We start from the raw sequence: 20,493 nt of genomic DNA, 5'->3' as shown, positions 1-20,493 counted from the left end.
ACGGCTTTGAGGAAAGAAGAAACAAAATCAAAGATGGACACAGTTTAGAACTGATGGATCGTTTGCATTTGGACATGTGGTTGCAAGAGAAATATTTGCTGAACGGGGTAAATGTTCGCTTGAGACTGAATCGCAGCAGTGCCGCTTTCCATTTGTTGGCTGATACTGCTGCTGGCAAACCTAAAAGCAAAATCGAGGACGTCAAACTGTACGTACGACGCGTGGAAGTGTTACCCAAAGTGGGAAACGACATTAGTCAGACATTGAGCAGAACGACCGCCAAATATCCCATGCGACGCGTGGAAGTGAAAACCTTCACCATTCCCACTGGACATCATTCCATGATCGAAGATCATCTGTTCCAAGGACAGTTACCCAAACGTTTAATCCTTGGTATGGTCAAGAATTCAGCCTTCAACGGAGACTTCACTAAAAATCCTTTTAAGTTTAAACACTTCAACGTTAAGAAAATCGAAGTCAGTCGCGATGGCAAGACCTTGTGTACCAGACCTTTCGAACCTGACTTTGATCCCACAAAGATGAATTACTTGAGATCGTACTTGTCCCTGTACGAAGCCACTGGACAGTTAGGGACCAACACCAGTCACGGTATTACGTACGAAGATTACGCAGGAGGCTATGCTTTGTGGGATTTCGATTTCACTCCAGACCAAGGCAGTGACGAGGGACATTTTCACCCTATAAAAGCCGGCCAGATTCGTGTGGAACTTCAGTTTGCAGAAGAAGTGAAAGAGACAGTGAACGTTATCCTGTATGCAGAATTCGATAATACGATAGAAATCAACAGTTTGAGAGAAGTCATTCTAGACTATTAGAAGCTATGGAAGACTGTTATCCCTCTTTACCTAGTGGAGAAACTTTGGACATGGAATGTGAGGAGACCGTGGAAGGAGAATCCCAAGACAAAGACGAAGAAGCTGTCATGATGAAGTCGAGATGGCCAGAACAAGAAGCCCATTTAGTCTCCTGTTTTGCCAAACACTTGGTCGACAAAATGACGGAACTGATCAAGAAATATTGCTATGGATGTCAAAACGATCATCCCAGTCAAATTCAACACGATAAATGCCTGATGCTGAGTCAAGAAGAAAAATTGGACGAGTATCTGGAGGAAGCTTAGAGTCTCATCTCGGACGAAGTCGTGTTGCATCAGTGGTATAAAGACTTGCGTGAACATTCTTGTCCACCATTAACCACTCAAGAGATCCATCGTATCGAAGCTCTCCTGAATCAGAGTGAGGAGACGAAACGAAGAAACGGTTATTTGTCAGACATTTTCAAGCAAAAAGTCAGGATCGAATTGATGACTTATTATTACCTGTGAAGAAGAAAAAAAAAACCAAAACATGGATACCTGGGAACTTTATTACCTTTTGAACCACAGTTCGTATACGGCTTCTTGGAATCCTGTCGTCTGTGCTAAAGATGAACTCCCTCATCGTAAACCTCAAGACCATCTAGCTTATGTGATCAACACGGACGACAGTCATCTCCCAGGAACCCACTGGGTAGCCGTTTACTTTCCTCAAGAAGGATGTGTGGAATATTTCGATTCGTACGGATTGCCCCCTTTGGAAGACGATATCATTGACTTTATGAGAAGAAATGCTCAGACCACCCGATTCAATAATGTGAAATTACAAGGCACAGATTCCTTGGTGTGTGGACAGTACTGTGTGTATTTTCTGCATCATCGCAGCCTGGGCTATTCGTTAGAATATTTAGTGACTCATTTTGATCCTCGTTCTTCTTCTAGAAACGATGTGAAAGTAGATCGATGGTTTTGTGACCATTATGCTTATCTTTTGTCTCAAGCTAGGAAACGTAGTGTCCATCAATGGCCTAATGATTTCCAACAGTGGAAATCACAATTTCATTCACAACGTTGTCAGCCCTGTTTGAAGTAGAGTGTGAATTGAAAAAAATGTTTGCCATTTGAAAAAAATGTTTGATGTTATATTGTTGGATTATTGTTAAAAATGTTAGAGTTGTTTGTTAGTGTTAAGTGATTTTGAATAAAAAATGTAGTGTTTTGAAAAAAATGCCTTTGTCTTTTGTTTGGCAATAAGAATTCTCTCTATCTCTCTCATGACACTCATTGATCGTTGCGGTTCGAAAACCGTGGAGGGATGTTTTCCTTCACGTCCGCGCTTTGACTTTAAGAACCGGGTTGTTTCCAGTCAAACCATCCATTGTCGACTCATCCTCCTACGAAGATGTGCTCCAAACTAGCTAAGCTAAACGAAGCCAACGTGAATTTGCATAGGGTTAGACACAGTCTGATACCGAAGCCAGAAGAGATAGAGAATGTGAGAATGTTAAAAGTCACTGAAGACCTGATAGAAGAGCTCTTCAGAGAAGAAGTGAACAGGGAGAAAGAAGAATGGACAAGAAGTACAGACTTCAGAGACCGCAGCAACAGCAACAACAACAACAGCAGCAGCAGCAGGAACCTGAACCTGAGAGAGGCTTTGTCGATTGTCGTATCGACACCAAAGAGTTCTTCTTCTCTTTCCGAAGAAGCAGACCTATCGTCAGAAAGTCTATCCTCAGAGGACGTCGCATTCTTAGAAACTAAAAGATTGCCATAGCAAACAAAAAAAAAAAAAAAAAAAACCCAGCCCTTTTCAGGGCTACCCAATACTCTAGAAAAGAAATAACAATCTATTTGCCAATGTGTGTATGTAGAGTAGTGTGAATATAAACACTAACTCTTTTTTTATAGTGTGAGGCTATGTGTTTGTGTATAGGATTGTGTGTTTGTAAGTGCTCACGTACGTTGGTGTGGATAGTAGATTAAGATCATGTTTTTTTGCTGTTTGACGTGTGGGGAGAGTAGATTTGGGGTTTGATTGCTTTGCTTTGCGTATGTGAATAGTATATTATTAGTTTAATAAATGTTTTTAGAATAGTGATGGGCAGTATAAAAAAAGTGAGTGTTTCTTTTAGGTCGGCGCGTTTGTTCGGTTATGATCTAGGTAAGATCAATTTTGTTTTAGAGGGATGTTTTCCATCACGTCCGCGCTTTTAGTATAAATTGAAACTCGTTCGGCAGTCTAGCTACCCTTGTTGATTGATCAAGAGAATGAACACCAGACTAGCAAAACTGCTTGAACTTCATGTACACTTGGAATATGCCAGGCGTATAGTGAATGAGCTGGCTGCAGAGGCCCTAGTAGAAGAGGGAAGGATGAAAGAGGAGGAGAGAAGAAACAAAGAAGAGGAGGAGAGAAGAAACAAAGAAGAGGAGAGAGGAAATTTCAGAATCCCAGAGATAGAAAATTGGGATTCTGAAGCCACTTATCCCGCCTCTGCTCTTTCCCCCAAAAAAGTGAAAAGAGGCTGGGGAAGAAGATGTGTGTGTGGTGCTAGGCCTGGAAGGTGCCATCATTAACCAGGTGTCATGGAGTTCAAAAAAAAAAAAAAACAAACAGCCCTTTTAAGGGCTACCCAAACCTTAGAAAAGAAATAACAATCGATTTGCCAATGTGTGTAGGTAGAGTAGTGTGAATATAAACCCTGACTCTTTTTTTATAGTGTTTGTGTTTGTGTTTGTAAGCGCTGACGTAGGTTTGTGTAGATAGTAGATTTGGGTTTCATTTTAATGCTTTGCGTGTGTAAATAGTAGATTAGGGGTTTGTTTATTGCTGATTCACTTATGTGAATAGTATATTATATGAAATGAGGAAAGTGGGGGGGGATGTTTTCCTTCACGTCCGCGCGTTGTTTGGTCATGATCTAGGTGAGATCAATTTCGTTTTAGGGGGATGTTTTCCATCACGTCCGCGCTTTCACTATAAGAACTCACAGTATTCGTCGTTCAAACCATTCTACAAAGAATAAAAAAGAAGATGGCTTCGAACCAGCTTGATAAAATGAAAACATTGCAAGACGTCCTGGACAATTTGGGTATGATGGAGCAAATGTTAGTGAGGTTAAACGAGATCACTATTCTTATAGCCCCCATCGAGTGAAGATGGAGATTAACAATTTAAGAAACGTAAAGGAAATGTTAAGTGCTGTAATGAAAGAAATAAAGGAGGAGAAGGAGGATGAAGAGGAAAGGATAAGGATAAGAGCATGGAATGAAAAAATTGAAAAAGAAGAAGAAAATGAGAAGAGGAAGAAAGAAGAGGAGGAGAAGAAGAAAGAAGAGGAAAAAAAAGGAAGAAAAGAAAGAAAAGAAGAGAAAGAGTGTAGAACAGAAAATAAGAAGTTGGTGGAGAAATAGAAGAAATTAGAAGAAGAAGAAGAAACCCAAAGGCCCTTTTCAGGGCCACTCATAGGTCTCGAAAAGAGAATGACTTTCCATTGCCTACCCTTTTTTTTATTTTTATTTTTTTTTTTTAAAAAAATCCCATGTTCATTTCCCATTGTCGCTATATAGTCCCACCCTGTTTAAATTCCCTTGACGCTATACAGTCCCATATTCCCATGTTCAATTCCCCTTGTCGCTCAACAGTCCCAAAATCTATTTCCCATGTTAATTTCCCTTGTCGCTAAACAGTCCCACGATTTTTCTCCATGTTAAATTTACGTAGTCGCTAAACAGTCCGGGGGGGGGGGGTCTGTAATGCTAATTCCCATTGTCGCTAGGGTATCCCTATTCACTACTTACATATACAGTCTTTAAAAATTCACAAGACGCTATTTACTCTGGAAATTGGGAACAAAATTAAATCTGGATGTCAGAAACAGCTTCCTTCCTATTTATACCCCTACCTTCCTACCCTCAACCAGACACTCAGTCATAATAAACCTCCTATCCCGATGAACGTGTCATCATGGTACTGGGGTAGCGCTATAAGTGGGGTGTAATTCCCCAAAAAGGGAAGCAATTGATACAGATGATCTTGAGTGATCCTATTCCCGCTCATCGTTTGTCCCGTGGGATTACAATATCCAGAAATCGGACACAACTAAGTAGCACACTTTGTGTTCATTAAAGCGTTGGGGGTAGAGGCTCATTTTTCGTCCCCTTCGAACAAATAATTAGTTCGCTATTGTGGTATTTAAATTGTCGTGCATGCACTATGTGGCAAGCGACGCTAATCAAATATCGTCATCATCATCATCGTTCGCCCCATTCCACACATAATAAACGAAGATGGCAATCGATTTCTTCAACCAACTGAAGGACAGCTGGTATTGGATGATGGATGTCGCCTATGTGTTGAAAAAATTTGAGAAAGAATTGAAGTTTCCAGGTAGCCTAGACTTTTTGAACAGTCTACAAGTAGCGAGAGATCTGGTAGAAGGTACGATAGAGGGAGAAGTCAAGAAATTAAGAAGATTGATTAGACCAAAATATGTGAGCGTATGTAGTTTGATGGAAACGCTTGATAATGTGATCAAAGTCAGGTGCTTTCTAGAAGAAACGTTGCATTGGACTGAATGGTCTTTTGTGAAGTGGGGAATAAACCAGCTGGAGAAAGCAGAAGAAATGATGAGAAAGGTGATGTAAGTGAGGGTAAAAAAAATATAAGATACCTGGTCAAAGGAGAGAAAGGACAAAGAAAACACAAAGGACCAAGAAAATAGAAAGAAAAAAGATGCCCTTGACAGACTGAATGAAAACTGGATGAAAGTGCAGGAGAAATTTAGATACATGGAACATCCTGACTGGATGCCAGAGACAGAAAAGAAGAAGAAGAAAGGAATCATTGAAAAAGTGTGGAAATGTTGGACGACCTTGAAAAAATAGAAGAAGAACCCACAGGCCCTTTTCAGGGTCACTTATTTGCCTCAAAAGGATTTGCTTTTTTGCCTAATTGTTGTAAAAAATATGTTGTATAGTTGTTTGTGTTTGTATGTTGTCTGTGTTATCTCTGTTCCATTCATATTGTCCATATACAGTCCCAATACTTTTGTGTCCCTCTATAGTCCCACCCATGTTAAAATTCCCCTTGTTCCTATATCGTCCCACGACCTTTTTGAGTGGATTTTCAATTGTCCCTATATCGTCCCCATTAACCACTTACAAAAGGTGGAGAAAAAGAACATACTTTAAATGATCAGAGCAACATATATTTTTTTCACAACAACAACCACGATTATTTTGCGAAATAAAGTCCAGATGTTAAACTGAGGTGAAAAAGAATCACATTATAATGTTACTGCATTGTACCTTACTGTATCGCAGCATTGGCTCGATCCATAACACTATCTAATTGACCTTAGGTTTGAATATTGTGATAGGTAGCGCTGTTAAGCGTGTTTCCGGTTTGAGGTAAGAAAGACGTATGCTTGCAGTTCAATGCACATATAAGAGTAAATATTTATTGAACTAATTACTATCGATTTTGACATGATTCAGTATAATTTTACAAACATGATGAACGTGCATTAATATTTGATTATGAGATCTTAGCAGTTTCAATGCAACGTCGAAATACACCTAGAAACAGTTTCATCAGCGCCGCCTTTGCTTAGTAGAGCCCGGATGTATTAGTAGCCTTTCCAGGCTCTGTATTAAATGCCAGTAAACATAAAGTTAACTTGTGATCCTGCAGTTCGTTCTAAATCAAAACAAACAACTTCATGATGTACGAAAGTAATTTTAATTCAGTTTTAAATACTAGCAAGAAAAACTATTTAGACACAAATTCGTATTATAGTATGTCTTTTGAAATATTGTTTTTGACTGAAAAAGGCTGTGATTTGTGTGTCCTGATTCACTGATTTTAAAATTAGGTAATGCGTTTTTTATTATCATTTTCTTATAAACATTGTTTATAAATCAAAAGATATTTCCAGCACTTCAAAGTACTGGGCAAAACCAGCTCAATTATAGTCTGACTATACCAACCCATTTGTTTGGAAAGTCGGTTAAGCATTGAAGGTGCAAGGGTTGCCATTATGGTCACAGTCAGGTTAGAAATTATAAATCAGTGATTCAGTTGACTTAGTTCTGTGCAGTTTAGAACATTAAACATTTTAGTTATTGAAATGTATAGGGGTGTACAAAACTATAGTTGTACTATAAATGCACAAATCAATGTCGGCATGGGTATTTTTTTTAAAATAAATTTTATACCGTTTGGGAAAAAGTAGAGGTTCGGCATTGAGAAATAGGGACATTCTGTCAACTGGTAACACATTTTATTATTATTCTATATTTGCCCAATCAAATATGACGACTTCCTACAGTTAAAGCTTCACAGCACACGTTAATGCCATATTATTTTACTCACTATTCAAGAACAACAACTCTTGCATAACTCTGTAGTGTATGCATGTGCACTTTGAAACTGTTTATCTGTGTATTTGGTGCAACAAAATCGTGATAACTGGATTTTAAGTCTCACTCACATTGTTTCCTTTACCAGAGATCTCCGAAACGCTTAATTACGCGTACATGGATGCCAATTTTTGATCTGGGACACAGAAAATCACAGAGGTGGGAGTCCTCCGTATGCATGTAATAGGTGTGCGGCAAAGTTCAAAGACTTGCCAGTCCTGCTTCAGCCGCCTAATTTGCCAGAAAATGTGCTGATCAGTTAGCTGTGCTGATATTTACAATGACAGAATTCAATAACTGAAAGACCCCTTGATGTACATACATGTTTATATTTTATAAGAGTACATAAGTAAAGAACATGATGCAATAGCTTGGCAGCAAGTTCAAAGGCTTTGACTGGCGGCCGGGTGGTGAAATGTACTGATATTTACAGTGATTGAATCCAGAGGTCGAAAGACCCAGAGATGTACATTTGGTCATTTATAAAAGTACATCAAATAAACAACTTCAGCTTTCGTTATTGTGTTCATTTCCGAATGTAAACTTTGCCTTCTTCTGTTAGGAAAGCAAAAATGATTTCGCCCTGTGATTATTTAAAAGGTACACCACTTCCTTGCGAACCCGCTTATAATGCTGTGTCAGGCGTGGATCCCATTTTTTACACCCGAAAATACCCCAAAAATGTATCCCTATTTGTTTAATCTTGAAGAAAAAGCACTATCAAAATTGGAAACAGAACTATTTTTGTATCGTTTTATCATTGAAAACAGTAGATAGGACCTGTTGTGCACGAATTATTGAGGGAGAGGTGTACATTGACTGACCATTCCATATTTTTTAAAAATGCCCCTCGCCTTAGCACGGTTAGTTCTAGTGTTGTAGCGAAATGATTCATCAAGGCATCAGTAGCTAGGCCTAGTTTTTATATCAATTATATTGACAAACAAACTCTTGCCCATTCACAAGCGTTATGTTTTGATAGCTGATTGACCATTAACACTTTTCCGATTAAGGTAGCAACCATCAATTTCCTGCATGCTATCCTTTGATGATAAAACATACAAACATGTGTTTTAAGATCAGAATCGGTGATCTGGTTTTATAATAACTGCCTTTTATACAATATTTCGTTATAAAATGAGTTTGAAACTTTAAATGAACCAGTATGACCAACTGGAACTAATGGCGGACTTTGCTAAGTCTGGGATGTACTAGTTTATTAAATTGTCTGTTTTCTTAAATCATTGGGCAGATATATTCAGGAAAAATATAAAAATCATTGAAACCAAAGCCTATGTATTATTTTATTAAAGATTTAACTTTAAAATGCAAATTATGTAGGTCAGAAACGTATGGGACAGTGCTATGTTGTGAAATTTGCGAGATGCGCTTTAAGGTCTAGCTATTTTCTGACTAGACACGTTTTTGCAAAAATATGGGGGAAAACAGCTATCAGATACTATTTAACCATTACCTAAAATTACTACAAGTATGTATACAAACAAATAAACCATAAATTTGCGATCCTGTCAGTGGACTGTTGTAATGAATCTTTAATGAGTGATTACATTACGGAAACTTCTAAAAATAGATGAACTCATGTCTGTATTGATTTTGTAGGAAAGAAGGGACTGCAACTTTTGATGGTGGGACTCCTAATTTTACCAAAATGGGAGTGCTGGACTCCTAGTTTTAAAATCCTAGCGAGACCTCTGCTTTACTGAATTTTGATATTTTGTAATTTGTACCAAATCTGTACTAGTACTTAAAGACTAGGATTTCCGACAGCACCTAGTAACTGCTGCCATTTGTACCCAAGAAGGCACTCAACTGTAATCTGACTTGTTTTACCTGATATTACTGCCTCCAAAATGTAAGAATCACCCAAATTTTGCCTTCCGGAGCAAAGTTACACTCACCTACAACTTATGGTTCTTACTGAGGGTGAGAGATATACTGCAAGCAACTTGGATATTTGACCACAGATATGTTGATGAACTTTCTATCTAGCACTTATCCATGTTGGAGTTGTATTCTCTGGAATCCATACTGCGCAGAAGATTTTGATAGAATCCAGAAGTTCCAAGTCAAAAATGGAAGATGAAGCTCACTCTTCGACACAGCACTCCTTTTTTGTTGTAGGGTTCAGTGCCATTTTCAGCATAAGATAGGCTATACATGTCAGCCAGTATAAATGGTGGAGGAAGAACCCGGGAAAACCCCGGAAGGAATCACCGACCCATGAGAAGCTACCGGCAAGCTTTCTCACATACCCACATTGGTCGAATCTGAGACTTGAACCCATGCCGACAGAGGTGAGATGGTAATGATCCGTAAAGGTGAGTGCTTTAGACCACTCGGTCACTCTGGGCCCCCACATTTTTTGTAAACTCACCTCACTTTCATAGCCTGATCATATAAATATATTTGACGTAAAAAAATGGAAGGTTACGGTTAACCTAATCTATAACAGTAAATTACATTTTTTGTACTATTTGACCCTCTCTGAGAACATTGCAAATCTGATTTTAGCAGTACATCACAGTGGGTTTGACATTCCTGTCAGGGAATAAGGGGAAATAGATGCAAATGGTTTCTAGTCAGATTTCTTCATCAAAGATCAATTTCCATGTCTATAATATAAGGCTGTTTGTTGTTATTCTAGCTCACAAAGTACTTCTTTTTGTTGCTGCAGGTCTTACTCTTGTGGTAACACACACTCTAGCAATGCATTGCATGATTGGTAATCTAATATTTTCACATGAAGAAATCTTGCTCCAGGTTTTCCATAAGTGCTGAACCCCTGACCAATTTGTTAAAGACAACAAAAGTTATATTGGTCCAGAAAATTTCAGCTTTTTAAAGTTTCTGTGGATTAATGTGATCTTGAAGTTGGTTTACTATCTATTCAAGAAAACAAAAAGGGTTGTAGATATCCAGTTTGCAATTTTAAAATAAATAAATAAGCACCATTGAAATTATTCTACAATCAAGAAGTATTTATGCTGAGATTGTTTCTTTTGTCACTTAAATTTATAATAATTATGCTTATACCACGGTGGGGGGTGTATGACATGAATGAACTTACACCAAACCAGTTCAGGTTCACATTTATTATGAATTTCTCTTTGATCAGGTAGCCAGGTAACTGACCATTATGATCAATGATTACCAGGGTGACTTTTTCTAAATTGTGGGCATCTATATTAAGACCGAAGGTTGTAATCAGTCACACATAATCAACAGTTTCTTTCAAGAATTTCAGAGTATCAGGGCAATTGGGAGGGTGCAGCAAGTTTTACAGCATAATTAGTCATAAGAATCAACTGTTGTTTAGTGTTGCTGTATATACTTTCGTATAAACTCGTTTGTGTATAGCCCTTTACCTCATACAAGCGTCTTTGGACGCCTCTACTCCATTCGCATGGAAGCGCCTTTTGACGCCTCTACAAGATTCGCATAGAAGCGCCTTTTGACGCCTGCGGTAAACATCAGCCATTTTGAGCTAGTTTTCGTAGCGCCACCTTCGGGGAAAACCCCTCTATTACATACTACATTCATTTCTACGAATGACAATTACGTCAGATCACGTGGTCGCTATTCATGCACTGGTCGATATCTGCTATTTAAAGTAACTGGGTTGTAATCTCCACTCTCCAAAATGGCAACCGCGGATTTCATTCAGTACGTACGAAGTTTTCACGATTAGAATAACAACCACGAAAGATTCAATAAATTAGGTAAAGTCTCTGATATTGATGTAGGCAGCAATTAGTTTTTATAAATTATCAAATTCAGATGACTTAGTGATATAGACGCACACGAAAACCTTGTAAATTTCGAGTATCGGAAATAGCAGCTACGGTTGGTCACGCGGCCTCACGGACATGACGGTGAACGAGTTCTCTCAAGATTTTGAAGCACATAAAAAAATTCTTCTGTGGAAAATAATTACACAGCTATAACAATCGGACATTACTCTTAAATTTTTCCACATATAATATATGTGTACCAAAAATGTAAAATGGTTAAAATTGTTGTTAAATGTAACATACACTAAATTGCTTAACAGTTCACAGGCAGGATTTCATTCAGTACTTACGAAGTTTTCACGAGTAGAATCACAAACATGAAAGATTCAATAACCTTGGTAAAGGCTATGATATTTATGCAAGCAGCAGTTAGTTTTTTTATTGATTATCAAATTCAGATGACTTAGTGATGTAGACGCAGACGAAAAACATATAAATTTCGAGTATGGGAAATGGCAGCTACGGTCGGTCACGCGGCCTCACTGACATGACGGTGAACGAGTTCTCTCTCGATTTTATAGCACATAAAATATTCTTCTGTGAAAAATAATTACACAGCTATAACAATCGGACTTTACTCTTCAATTTTTCCACATATAATAAATGTCTGCCTGAAACGTAAAATGGTTAAAACTGCTGTTAAACGTAACACCACTACATTGCTTAACAATTCACAGGCATGCCTATGCGGATGCGGTCTGCTAGGTAACAGGTGTTCTATTTATAGCGTGCTGCACTTTGTCACTAAGCCCTATGAGGTAAAGGGTTAAGTTGACCTGACAAACTGGATAGGTATAAATACTAAAAGGTACATTACCTGCATGATGGGGGGGGTAACCCAAATGCTTACGCTTGCATATGGGGGGTCTACTGACACATAATAATTTGTCTGATATGTGACCTGTTCGACTGGGTTCAGTTGGTGACTTAATTTTAGTGGGCAGTAGGCAAACTTTTTAAAGCAGCTTATTTCTTTGATGTAGCCATACAGTCAATGTCGGTGGACTATTTGTTTTATTTAACACATTAATATTATTAATCCTTGATTGTTTCTGCATGGAATACATATAGAATTTGGGGGTGTGTGCATCAAGCATACATATGCAGGTGGGAGGTATAAAAAAAAACTATGCATATATATAGGGCCGGGGGAAGGGTCAAGCTTTGTCTTATTTTTGCGTTCATGCTAAATGGGGCCCCTTAATGAATAACTGGCCTGTATTGATGTCAGAAAGTAAAAGATAAATCTGCTAATTATAAACAAAGGAGATGCCAAAACATTTGGCTTTTCATTGTGTGGAAAATAATGATTTTGTTCAGCCAAAACGCAAAAGTAAAATAGATTGTTGATGATCTTACCTGTTCTATGTTCAGAATTTTAGCCTCTATTATTACCTGTTTTATGAACATATAACAGTTATAGTAGCTGTACCTTGCACAGTCGAACATGTGTACCTTTTCATAAAGATTACCTCAATATGTAGCATTGCTTTTGTCATTGAAAAAGAGTAACTCATGAGTGCATTGATCAACATAAATGAAACAGCTATTACTGACTAGGTGAAGTGTTATCTGGAAGAATGAGATTTGGTTGGAAAAATGTGTCTAATATGTTTGAGAAGACACAAGGATTAAAGTGATGCTAGGCACGATATGCACTGTGTAAGTACTGTACATTGGTATCCCAGGTAAACTTGAACTGGCCCCGTGAATTATGAAGTCTTTATTAACAACAATAGCAAAAGCAATGATACAGTGTGACCCCGCTATAACACGGTAGTTGAGAGCCATAGAACCCAACCGTGCTATAGACCGAACCGTGTTATAAGCAACCAGGTCAGTTACCTGAAGAAAATTATGCATGTACCACAAAAATGCAGGGAAGGGTTGTAGGTAATAAATGCGGGTGGTAAAATACATGCTTCATCGACACAGATACCATCTTAAATCGATGCATATTAAATAAGATATACACCTGTAGTGAAAACCGAGAAGAGATATATAATAGTTTACTTTATTTTAGAGAACCACGAATTGGTGCATATACATGAATACTGTTTATATATACACAAGTCTAATGTATAACATGAATAGTATCAACACCGTGTACTCACCCTCGAACCTCATCATATACCTTGAATCCACAATACAAGTGATTCTATCAAAAATATGCACACACACAGCTTTTAAATATTCAGTAATTTTGTCACAAGTCATATTGATCTGAATTCATTGGGAAAATGTAGCACAATCACGTAACGAATGACGAATCACAATTACTTTTCAGTACGTCTCAAGTCAGTAAAAGTTACTTTGCGTTTTAAGCCGCTGTTGGTAGTGTTCATAAGCATAAACTTTTTCCCTGCAAAAAGAAATCTTTCAGGGCACAGTTAACGTGTTCCAGTAACATTGGAAAATGCAAAAAATCCATTAGATTCCATCACTTTCATTTATGTCTGGTACTGACTTCCTTTGATGAAAAGTTCTTTGTTTTATTGAAAGATTGTAGTCTGCTTTCTTTGATGAAGGGTACATGCATTATTGAAGTCACCGCTAAAGGACAGCTGTTGAGAGCCAAACAAATGCCAATTTCTTATTGCGGCGGCAACATCAAATAACTGTATTGCATGATTGAGACCGATATTTTTGCCGAGTATGTTTTCATAACAATTTGTGCTTCAAAGGTAATCTGCTTCCTTTGAAATTTCAGCAAACTATTTTATCTGGGTACATTTTTAAAAAGTAATTGGCCTTTGTTTGTAATATTCTAGTTACTGTCCCTCTATGCCTACTGAATAATCCGTTCACGCTAGTGTCTGAAAATTAACAAAGGGTCAACAGACGATAGATACAGAGATGTTCTTGTTTGATGACAGGGGTTATTACAGATAATGTGAGTGCTCTGAAGGATTTAATTCTGAGTGAAAAGAAGAGGAATTTTACTTACCATCCACAAACAAATGCCAGTCTTTGTAAATATATTAATTACTAGCGAGTGGCTGAAAATCCGATGAAAGATAGATTTCGAGATAATACCATGTTTGGTTGATAGCCATTACCAGTAATGTCAACAACAAAAAACCGGATATTCACAACATACAGTACTCATCTAGATGTCATGATAAGTGGATTATAATATAAAATGCACTGTTTAAATGGTTTGTCAATATGGACAAAGAATTTGTTTATGTAACAATAGATAAATTTCAGTGCATTTTATATCCAGTTTGTAGATTCCTTTCATAGGGCCTCTGAATTTCTGCACTCCATACCAATGGTTGTATATAAAAGTTTAAATAGCCAACAGCGTCGCCAATATAAAAAAAATTGCCATATGGTATGTTTTGTTGCCAATAAGGAAAAACAATTCAAATTTGTGACATTGGCGAAGACCTATGCGATCCCAGAATAAACTTTTTATGCTTTATTTTTCGTACTTTTAAGAAGAAAAAGACTTTTTCATGCACTAGAAAAATACATACAAAATTTCTGGAGCCATGCCACAGTCGTCTTGTATTATTCATACGCAAACTCTTCCCCATCTTTTGTGTAAAAGAAAAATGCATGTATATAAAATTTCGGGAGCCACATCACGACCGTGTTATATCCAAATTCATGTTATAGCGGATCGCGCTATAGCGGGGTCATACTGTATTAGTTTATAACACTTTAGTAAGTGTTCACCAATAATTATGTTTTTATGTCCCAAAATTTACAGCCATTATTGTAGTAAAAAAAATACTCCAAACAACTTTCTAGACCTTGGCCTGTGGGTATATGATAATTAGTAACACTGGCGTTATGAGTATTTGTTTAAGTCTATCCTTCAGCTATTCTGCCAATTTCCCACAGCTGACTAAAATATGTAAAGAGGGATCTTCCTGCGGTAAAATGAGGAACATCACATTATTGCTGTGCAGAGAGAATTGGTACATTATTTGAGAATTTCACATATTTGACTCAGATGCTTCGTTCCCTGAGAGCTCTGACCAGTGCAACAAAAGGGGCATTGCATATCTTTTGGTTTACAAACAATGAATATAACTCTGTTTAAAGTTATGATGTCAGATCAGCCTTCAGTAGTCAAGCTCTTTTATCAAGATAATTACAGTGATAAGGATTAACTGTTAAATAGTTGCACTGACTTCATGTTTGTTTGCCTATGTCAAGGCTTTACCTGTTCCGTAGATAGGCCACAGGTGATAAAAATATTAAAATGGGAGGGAAATGAGGCCTGTCATTTGGACTGGGTGTCCTTTGAGAATTTCACAAGTGTTTGACCTGGAATTTTGGCTCCCTGCAAGCCCTGGTATTAGATGGCTAACTGGGAATAAATGTGATTTATACTGAAGAATTTTTGAGATATGCCTAAATCATGGAATGACATTGTAGATTCTGTTATTCCTTTATCAGGTTCCACATTGAACAATAAAAAGGAAAATTTATTTTTTGAATATAATTTTCTCTTGCACTTGTCTGACAGACAGCCATTGCACATATTGATTGAAACATTACATTTATTGTTGCGACAGTAAGAAAATGTCAGTTTCACTGTAAAGCAGAATAAACTAATACCTGCTAATTCATAGCAACTGCTTATATACTTTAGAAAGTAGCTACCTTTCTTTTTATCATTTAGAGTAACAAAATGGGTGACAGTGAGGAAGAATATGATCGGAGGAAAGGCAGAGATAAGTTCAGAAGAGAAAGAAATGATTATGACCACCGAGGACGTGATGAAAGAAGAAGAGATCCCTGGGAACATGAACGGTAACTTTGGAAACTTTTATTAAACGAGGCCAGCAAGAGTTAGTGACTCATTTGTCTCTGGAAAATATGGCCTCCATTGGCACTAACTAAATCTCTGCATATACCTACTAAATCTCTGCATATACCTAAAAATGTCATGCTCCAAAATTTTGAACATCAAATTTTCTTCAGAGTTCTGGGCGTGGCCATGTTATTTACCTGCAGTCTGCAGGATTTTCAGGTTTACCTTCCTTCCTTTGTAGGATATAAAATTGAAACTAATATATTTGAGTATTAAAGTGGCCTGTACTGAGCAAGTTAGTGTCAGGGTGCAGAAACTATTTTTTGACCTTGTTTTTGTTTTTCAGTAAAACAAGTTGTTTGCACCTATATTTGACAGAAGAGAACATAGTGAGGTGCACTTGCAAAATAGTGCCTGTAATAATAGTAATAATTATAATACAGTCAAACCCACTTATCTCGACCTCGGTTATCTCGACAACCCGCTTATGTCGAGCGTTTTGGTCCGGTCCCGAAAAAATTCTTCTTTGTTATGCTATTTTTTACCCGCTTATCTCGACCTCTGTTAAGTCGATAACCCGGTTATGTCGGGCATAAGTTTCGGTCCGAAGTAACATGTGGACCCGCTTAATTCGACGAAATGCAACTTTTTAACGTCAATCTCACAGAAATTGTACAAGAAATAGTCAGCAAAAGCGATCGATTTGTAGAAAATATGAAGTAATATCAGTCTGCTTTTGTTTACTCCGGTGCTGATCTGTAACGAACGATTCAAAAGCACTTACGTTTTCATACATATGCTCGGCACCGTCGACACTTGCCACAAACAATTTCATTTTTTTAATGCATTCAGCCATTTCACTGTAGCTTGGGATAGTGACAGGCTGATCATCATCATCATCATCATCATCTTGCTTGCATGATTGTATCTGCTTCGTTGTCACCGATTGGATTACTGTCATATATTAACCTGGATATAATACAATCTTGGTTATTTTGCACCTAACACCGCGTTATGCGTGAATGGCGGGTGCCTGAAAGCAATCGGTGGATGTTTCTCTCTCACTCTCTCGTTTGTGATTTTCTTTGATCCATTTTTCAATCTGATAACATATTCAAACCTCTGAGTACAACCAAACATGATTTGTTTTTCAATATTCACATCAATTATAAAAATGCGTCGTGTGTTATCTGACATAAGTGATGCACACTACAGTAATGGATGCATACGCTACATGTGATATAAGGAGTTCATAGATATATTTTTTCTTTAATAAATTACTTATGATGATAAAAAAGGAATAAATGATAACAACACCAGGTTAGTTCATTTCATTTTATTATCAATTAAGCGTTTTGTTTATTTTATTGTAACATGCAGTGGGAGGGGATTCCAGTAAACACCAGCAAGAGACAGGAGTAATGCTCAAGGACATTTTTAAAATTACCGGTTTTTATGAACCCGGATATCTCGGGACCCGGTTATGTCGACGATTTTTTTACACCCCCGACGTAATCGAGATAACCGGGTTTGACTGTAGTGTTATTAGTAACAGTAATAAACTTCATTCTTGCAGCTCAAGCAGGAATCGTGATGTCTGGAGTGGTCGAGGACGTGACAACAGGGCTGACAATTATGGGAGAGAATACGACAGAGGACGCAGAGATAATCGTGGGTATAGCCCGCGACGAGATATCAGTCCTCCACATCCCAAGAGAATGAGAAGAAATTGGTATGGAAGGTGAAAAAATTATTTATGGCCAAGCTGAAGATAAAACTACTTAACTGAACCATTGCTTATATCCCTCCTTTTCATGGTTTACATATGAACAACTGGAATGACCCATTATGTATCTTTAACTGTTGTTTGAATTGGATGATTGCAGAAATATTTTAATTTGTTGCATTATAATATTTTTTGTTACATTATGCATTCAACTTGACAAACAACAGCATACAGAGGTCATCGTTTGCTGTAAATTTGAACTAACCACAAAATTCTTCCTTGGTAATGCAAAAAAAAATATTTTTTACAATTACTTCTTTAATAAGAAAGTGGTTCCAGTTTTGTAAGAAAAGTAGCTGATGGGGGGTAAATCTTGCTGGAAGAATTTTTTTTTTATAAATTCCTTATAATAGCCAATGTGGCAGAGTGGGGACTGTTAATGGTCTCATTCTGTATTCGACACCTGGGTGTGTGTAGTCCAGACCTGTCAACTCACCAGATTTTTACAAGAGTTTTACGACTCAATATTCACGCTTCATACAAACAAGAATCATGAATTCCCCATTCTCAATCTGCTTAGATCAAGGATAAACTTTTCTCCTGTTAACACATTAACCTCTGGAGCATTTTGTCATTTTTGCCTGAAAATCAAGTAGGAAACACATTTTGAAAGCTATTTCTGAATAGACTCGAAAACATAAAATTCCCGGTCATCTTTCAATAACATTCTGGCTAGTTGTGTTAGAAACATCGTTTTTCGTTGACTGTTTGACTCGTGCATGAGCAGAAGGGTAAAAGTTGGACTTTTCTTTTTTGTTGCTAAACTAGCCATTATTTTTGTATGGAGACCACTCTTTATTCCAAATTGCCCATCTTATCCTACTTTTTGCAAAGGCTCATCTGTCTGTTTGCAGTTCATACCAGTTTGCCTTAGATCTGAGACGAAAAAGTCTAAAATCCAGACACAAAATCGGATTCCGACCATGGGTAAATTTTTTGGTAAAAAAAAAAGTCTGGTCCAAAAAATGTGGTTTTTCTATCTGTATTTTGTAGTGCAACTAGATATTCCAGATTATTTGGTATCATTGTAGCGCTACATCTGTCTACCTTTCTATAATACCACCCACTTTAGTGTATCATGTATGACCATGACGCTACAGAGCTTGGCAGTAGGCTACTAACTCCTGCCCCGTAAAGTTGTCGCTAGGGGTTAATGTGTTAAGTGAAATTCATGATATCAGCAGTGGTCACTGATGCAAATAACAGTCCTGTACTGCTAGTGGTGATTTTATTAAAACTATATCCATTTGTTAAAATTGTGCCATGTAGCAAGCATTCATAGTATTTCATCTATTTAGAACAAAACTAAAACAAATAATTATGAAGAAAATGGGGTCCAATTGAATCTATTCAAACAAACATTGAATGAAGAAAGCGTTTTTTAGTGTAGGAATTTCTGAGATATCAAAATATTAGCATATATCATAATTTGCTGGAGTTCATATTTTTCCACACATGCGCCAACACCTAATCATTAATAGTTTGACGTCTCATCTGGATTAATACCATTTCGAAATTAAGCTACACTACCATTAAAATGTTTTGACCTCCAATGAAAAAGAAATGTATTCCACAAAAGAGTCAATTATAGATTGGAATACACCAAAAATTGGCATTGCGTTCAGCCACCAACATTGCACATTGTTCTGCAAATTTTAGATTTGGGAATATGCATGTGGGCTCGTATCGCTGCTTACGATTTACTTGTCATACATGTACTATATAATATAAATATTATTATATAGTACTGTTGTTGTGGGGTTTAACGCCATTTTTCAGCACATGATAGCTATACATGGCGGCCAGTATTAATGGTGGAGGAAGAACCCGGGAAAACCCCGGAAATAACCATGACCCACAAGAAGCTACTAGCAAGATTTCTCACATACCCACATTGGCTGAATCCTTGTACTTGTATGACATATATTGTAAGCAATGATATAAGCTCCTGTGGGCATGTGGCAGAGATGTAAAATGCATACTGCTAGCAACAAGAACAGATGTTGGGAAAATTAAGAACACCCAGCAAATTTCAGCTCTGGAATACTTCAGGCCTTTGCCTGAAGACCTGCAAGCTACCATTGTGGAAGCATGATTTTTCCTGTTTAACATAACCTGCCTTTGTTGGAGAACAGCGACAGTGAAAGTGAATTTTCTATCATGAGGTAAAATAAGATGGGGGTTTTTGGCTTCCTCAGGTGCTGAAAATTTGCGTGTGTGATTTGGATTTTTAATGTAGCTTTATCAATTTTTCAGTCATATATTGCTACAATGTCTGCAGTGTGGCATTTATGGTGATGTCTAGCACTCAGGCATCATGTTGCAGACATGTGGCATCATGTCCCATCCAATCACAATATCTTGACACCAGGCCAGCCAGTCCTGACACTACCTCATAATGCTGAGCATCTAGCAAGCAAGCTGCTATTTTATAAGTCTTTGGTATGACTCTGCCGGGGTTTGAACCCACGACCTCGTGCATCTGAGGTGGATGGTCTAACTGCTAGCCTATCAGAGGAGAAATTTCGCAAAAAAATTAGTTGCCAAATTCATCATTCAGGCAAGAAACCTAAACTGTTTTGAATACAAATTTACCATAGTGCAGTTGAGGAAGTTCAAGACTGCCACAGCATCATGTCGTTAAGTTTGTGTATATCAGTCAGTTTGGCTGCAGATAAATTTGTACATGTAATTAGTGTAAATAATGTGTTTTATTTTTATTTTGGGATTTTCATATAATGCAGTACCGACCATTAAAGTTGATGGAGCTAGTGTCATGGTATAGTTTTAGTAATTGTGTTCAAATTTCACAAATTTTTATTCTTCATTTTAGTAATTGTGAGTCTGGTTGTCTAATCATAAT

At 37.4% G+C, this 20,493-nt stretch overlaps 1 protein-coding gene across 4 annotated transcripts in view; it reads left to right on the top strand.

Annotated features, from left to right (window-relative positions):
• Nucleotides 1-6,218: 6,218 nt before the first annotated feature.
• The window catches only part of LOC149783418 (serrate RNA effector molecule homolog), an 81,564-nt gene continuing 67,289 nt past the window's right edge, over nucleotides 6,219-20,493 (top strand). The window contains exons 1-3 of one of the 4 annotated variants that reach the window (XM_089931644.1): nucleotides 6,219-6,250; nucleotides 15,713-15,843; nucleotides 17,421-17,585. In XM_089931644.1, the coding sequence (XP_089787770.1) occupies nucleotides 15,722-15,843; nucleotides 17,421-17,585 (287 nt within the window). In that variant the 5' untranslated portion in view covers nucleotides 6,219-6,250; nucleotides 15,713-15,721. Of the gene's footprint in view, nucleotides 6,292-6,543; nucleotides 6,567-15,712; nucleotides 15,844-17,420; nucleotides 17,586-20,493 lie in introns of those variants that run through there. The other 3 variants (XM_089931646.1, XM_089931643.1, XM_089931645.1) reach the window with 3 other exon arrangements.

This window comes from Sinohyriopsis cumingii, chromosome 14 (genome assembly GCF_028554795.1).
Source record: "Sinohyriopsis cumingii isolate HCF-2022 chromosome 14, ASM2855479v2, whole genome shotgun sequence".
Classification (NCBI taxonomy): domain Eukaryota; kingdom Metazoa; phylum Mollusca; class Bivalvia; order Unionida; family Unionidae; genus Sinohyriopsis; species Sinohyriopsis cumingii.
This window is presented reverse-complemented; position numbering and strand designations above follow the sequence as displayed.